This window comes from Centruroides sculpturatus, unplaced genomic scaffold, assembly GCF_000671375.1.
Source record: "Centruroides sculpturatus isolate CEXI.00-Female unplaced genomic scaffold, Cexi_2.0 scaffold558, whole genome shotgun sequence".
Lineage (NCBI taxonomy): Eukaryota > Metazoa > Arthropoda > Arachnida > Scorpiones > Buthidae > Centruroides > Centruroides sculpturatus.
The window spans coordinates 64,170-69,937 of record NW_019384839.1 but is presented as its reverse complement, the minus strand read 5'-3'; the positions used below and the strand labels follow the sequence as shown (position 1 = coordinate 69,937).

Here is a 5,768-nt window from a genome sequence, read left to right as displayed (position 1 = left end):
ATCGATTCTGTTCAAAAGAAAATTTTGTAAATTAAAACATTATATATTTTAAAAAGTTAAAAATAAGAAAATGCTTTAAATTTCAATTTATTCGACATTTTAATCTGCATGACAAAAATAACAATAAACTCTATGTGAAAAGAGAGATAAAAGACATATGATGTTATTATAATAGTAAAAAAAATATTATGTTTAATGAAAATTATTCTGTTGTTTATTTGATAATCATTTTTAATTTCACTTTCATAATTAACTTTTAAAATTTTGCAGAAATGATACATATTTTTTTTATTTTCCCTTACATCACACAAAATCAATACAATCATTACAATACACCTATATGTTTTCCGTGGTGAAAACATTATCATGCTAATTATTTCACAATATATTATAGGAGTTCTGAAAAAGCTAGTTTCCGGTTATTAATAATTTTCAAAAACTTCGTATAAATGTTAACTGTGCAACAAAATATTAAGATATTATATTCACTAATAATCATTAACTTTTATCATATTAACAAATGTTCTGTTATTCAGCAAGATTTCAATCATCGTCAGTTTAGCTGAACCTTCACATTAGACATTCGAAAAATCTTCATTTAAATGACTAACCATAAATTTAACAACGTAACGACAAGTAAAATATTGTAAATTTGAGATGTCGGCGATTTGAATTCTTACATGAAACGAATGATCAAAGACAAGCTTCTAAGAAGAAAGTCTTAAAAGATGAATAATAATCCAGAAAGTACAAAAAATAATTTGTATAGTAAGTATCTATTCACTTATAATTTTCCGACCAGAAATTTTATTATTGGCAATATTATAAAGATCTTTCTCTGAAGTCTTTCCTGTGTTCTTTACCAAATTATAAAAAGTACTATTTACATCATTTAGTAATATATATGGTGCATCAAACTCTTGAATAGTTCCTGAATGTAATACCTAAAATTTTAAACATTTAAATGAAACTTATATTTCTTCATATTATTTTACATCATAAAACTTACCAAAACTCTGTCTGAATCGATAATTGTATTTAATCTATGTGCTATCGTTAACACTGTACATGATTTAAAATTCTCACGAATAATTTTCTGAATACGAGTGTCAGTCCTGCAAGAAATTTAAATACGTTAGTAAGTTAATATATGTATTTTATAATATTAAATATTGTTTCTATTTCATGCAATCATATGTTTGAATATTAACAGATAAGTAAAAATAATAGACTATGAAATTGATTAATAAATACGAAGTATTAACATTCAGGGACGATGTAAGTTTTAATTTTAATATTTCAGAAAAGTCTAAATCACCAAAACTGTATATTGTTATGGACACTCCAATTTTCTTAAGTTCATCGCCTGTGTACACATTGGAAACCAATCTTATTTATAATCATTCATCATTAACAATGCTGAAAGCGAGGATGACTCCCATTACTCGTTTTACATAAACAATTCTAAATGCAGGAAATGGAAAATTTTAATGGAGTTTTGAAATATAGAATATTTCCATAATAGTATAAAAGACGCTTGAAAGCATTTTTTATCTCAGGAATTCAGACTGGGTTATTGATACAGATATATTTTACAAATGAAAATTGGTTAATGAAATTATCAGAACCAACAGCGCCTTCATTATATGTGTGTTGCATTAACATAATATGAAAACACCAAAAAGACTCAACTCATTGACACATCAGGAAATAGAAAAAATCTGTATCACTTTGTTTTTGTATGGACCACTAAATATCAAATAATTGAAAAAGTCAGACCAAGTTTAAATATAGCTATATCCAAAAACAAATACAGGGAATTGAAAAACACAGAACACATAACAAGCGCTAAACATAAGTAACAATCTCGACGCTATATTGAAAACCAGCTTAGTCGTACAGACCACCATGTATGTTTACTTAAATTCTTTTCACGAGACGATGAATTACCTTGATACCTCTCTCAGTATTGTAGAACATGTCTTTATACAGCAATTTCCTTATCTGCAATGAAAACATTTCTGATTGCAAAGATTGTAAAGGTAGATTTTCCTTACTTCTGAGAGTTGTTTAGGAGTAGAGCAATGACAGCAGAGCGGTCGTTCGGTTCGAATCGTAAATTTCTTTTATTTAAAGTTTTTCAAGATATGTTTTTTCTTATGACGTTTATGCACTAGACTAGTGTACGTATGGTAAGCACGAAACGTAATAAATTTTATTCTGTAAGTAAATAATAACTAGACATTTTAAACGTATAACATAACCTAATTAAACTTAAGGTTTTTTGAATTGTTATAATATAAATTCATATTTAATACAAGCTAGAATATTTACAGAAAATGTATAGTGGCTAGAATATACTCTACTAAAAACTGTTAATACTTAAAACCCTAAACACAGAAAATTCATGTTATTTATTTGAGAATGGATCTAATTTTACATATAAATGATGAATATATAATTTATAAAAACAGCGAAACAAACGAATAATATTAATTGTTTAAATATAGAATGAATTAATAATATATATTTAGACAATATGTGGTTACCTTAAAATGTAAAATTACACAACTCAGTCATCTTACATTTTATCGATATTGGATGTTGCTTCATCCATGACAAGAATTTTATTCTGACAAAGGATTGTCCTGGCAAGACAAATTAACTGTCTTTCTCCAACGCTGAAATTTCGTCCTCCTTCTGTTAAATGCGTATCTATTCCTCCAGGCAAATTTTTTATAACATCTTTCAACTGTACCTAAAACATTTTATTCAACAAGTATGTGATTAATATAATGAAAAGGATATGGTTAATTTAGACATAAATTTTTGATTACACAATATTAAAAAACCTATAGTTCGTCTTAGAAAACATTAGTTCAAGATTTTTCGGAAAAATTTAGTTTTAGTTTTTAGTATTGGTGTAGACATGATTCACGTCTTTACTAATAAATTATTTTTAAATTTTTAAGACCGAAATGCCACTGAAAATGAATAGTATTGTGTTATTGATTACGGTTTTACCTTCCCTGCTGTTACAACAAAACACAAGAAAGCACAGTATAGTAATCATGTGAAATTTTCAATTTCTTGTTAACTTCCTGAAGGTTTTAACATAACTTTTCTCATCTTACATCTCTCCCCTTATAATTTTGTAATCGTGACATCTCTGAAGTAAAGTAAGCCAAAAAATTTTTGTACGAAATATGTATGTATGTGTTTTATTTTTGTGTCTATGTTTGCGTCTGTTTCGTTTAAAATGTCAAAATGAAAAATATAAAAAAACGAAATTTCTGTTGGTAAGTTTGTATAAGGGACATTGAGATAATTAAATTTTGGTGGTAAAATTTCGAAGGAATAGGGAGATACAAGAGAGTCACATATATCTCGAGAAAGGTCGAACATATTAAAAATTTTACTCCTTACTAGCATTTACAAATTTTTATATAACTCATCCCTATTCTTTAAATTAAGCTTTAATCCTATAGGCTTGTTTCGATATTTCAATAGGTGTCGTTATTACACTATTACAAATAATCAATATGTCATCAATATACCTTGCAGGAAATATACAGTTGATCGCCGTATTAAACGGGTTCATATAATACGGATTCGTATATAACGGCGAAAAATTGCGAGCGTATTCGTATAAACTCGCTAAAAAGAAACTCGTATAATACGGTAAAACTTCATCGCTGACTCGTGTCGCTACAAGATTGGTCGAATCTAGACCAATAGCGGAGATTGCACAGACCGTTAAGTTTAAACCTACTAAAAACCGTTTATTATTTAACGGCCATAAAAATTATATTTATATTAACGATGTCTCCAAAGCCAGCGATTTTTTCGCAAAAAAAAATAATCTATCAGGAAGCACATCAGCGCCATTCGATGACAAGCTCCACGACGAAAACAAGATTAAGCAATGGCGTCGTCGAACGGTGCACACTCGGTAAGTAATCCTACAATGTTATGTTTATAGCATAGTTTATATGGATTATTCCCAAAAAATTATACGTGTTTTGGAAATGTTGAGTCGAATTAGTCTAGAATCGATTAATTTTATGGAAGAAAACCTTTCAAACAGCCGTAGTCACTAAACTTCATACGTACCGGGCTGTGATTGACTCATATATTTAAGGACTCGTAGAAAATAAATTTCATAAAAACCGGAATGTATCTACCGTGTATTGTATAGATTAACTAACTACATATTTCTATAATGGTAAATTGAGATAATGCGTATCACTGCAATTATGTCACAAGTACGCGAAATTTACTACTTAGTTTACGATTTACTCTAAAGGACTGATGTGGAATGTTGGGTTAGCATCTTGATAGACTTTTATTCATCGATTGGTGACTATTATATCTATATTCTAACAGTTGGCAATTGTCTGTATAACTTTCTACTACTAGCTACTATGGTACGAATGACAATATGTATGACAATTTTCGTAATTAATTTAGTCTATAAACTGAAATTTTATCGTAAAAAATGGGCTAGTCTTGGAAGTAATATAAAATCACAAATAAATAAAAAGGTTGTTTACAACAGATACGTATAAGCAGTTCTCTACAGTAATAAAAATGAAATCAAAACGAACTTGTGAATTTAAAACATTCTTTAATTTCTTACCTCTTCGATCGCTTGCCATAACATTTCTTCGGAATATTCATTGAAAGGGTCAATGTTTCTGCGAAGAGGACCAGTAAATAACACAGGATCCTATAAACAACATACAAGTTATATTTATTGTTTTTATTTTTGAATTCATTAAAAATAAAATACGAACTTTGAATTCAGAGAAAAACCCTCCACAACATCTACTATATAAAACTGAAAAATGGCCAGTCTCTGTCGGCATATCGAGCGCCAGCAAAGCATAGCAGCAAACCTAGGAATTGCCAGAGTCAATGCTCGACTTTTTTTTATGATATTTGGCATGCATGCAGCTTGATGTTATTTAAATTCATTATTATGTTTTCAACCGGAAACGGGATATCAAAGTATTTTTTTGCAGTCATAACGGAAATACGTAGTATCTTATTGGTATTTTGAAAGTTATTTCATCAGAATCGGATGTAGGGTTTTAGTACATGACAATGATAGTTATGGGCAATTCATATTAAACAATGTTCTACCGAACGTCTCTGTACTTTAGGTAAACCATTTGTAATTAATTATTTATCATTGCTTTGCATTCTAACTATTTACAATGCCCCGATGCCTTCATCGATACTTTTAACTTATATTTTAATAATCGTTGTGAATAACAAGCTGGTAGAAAAACCATGTGAGCATCTCTTTATATACATTGACAGTACAATTAAAGTTATATATATGTTACAAACTTTGAATAATTCAATATTAGAAAATACGCAGTTAGATTAAATTTTTTCCCTTGCGGGCTCAATTTCGCTCTAATTGTATGAGTGCCTTTGCTAAACAAAGGAAAAATTCAAATACGAAGAAAAAGAATTGTATTTGTAATACAAAATGAAACTTTTTGAAAACTAAAACTATACTTCTCTACTTTTGTATAAAGTTTTTGAAAGCAAATAAGAAATTACACCGTTTATTTTCGTTAACTCCCAGTATAATTTATTCATACTTGCATGGACAGGATCAGACTGCAACCTGATTATCGATTTACTGGATATTCAGGGTTATCGGGTACCTGTTTAATAACATTGTATTGTGTATATATATACACAATGTATTGTGTATATATATATATATATATTTTTTTTTTTTTTTTTTTCTT

At 28.6% G+C, this 5,768-nt stretch overlaps 1 protein-coding gene across 1 annotated transcript in view; it reads right to left on the bottom strand.

The window, feature by feature from the left end:
• Nucleotides 1-264: 264 nt before the first annotated feature.
• The window catches only part of LOC111630268 (multidrug resistance-associated protein 4-like), a 35,231-nt gene continuing 29,727 nt past the window's right edge, over nucleotides 265-5,768 (bottom strand). Inside the window, exons 26-29 of the mRNA XM_023374349.1 lie at nucleotides 4,640-4,729; nucleotides 2,586-2,758; nucleotides 1,010-1,115; nucleotides 265-944 (exon numbers count right to left, since the gene is read on the bottom strand). Of these exons, the coding sequence (XP_023230117.1) occupies nucleotides 777-944; nucleotides 1,010-1,115; nucleotides 2,586-2,758; nucleotides 4,640-4,729 (537 nt within the window). The 3' untranslated portion in view covers nucleotides 265-776. The remainder of the gene's footprint in view (nucleotides 945-1,009; nucleotides 1,116-2,585; nucleotides 2,759-4,639; nucleotides 4,730-5,768) is intronic.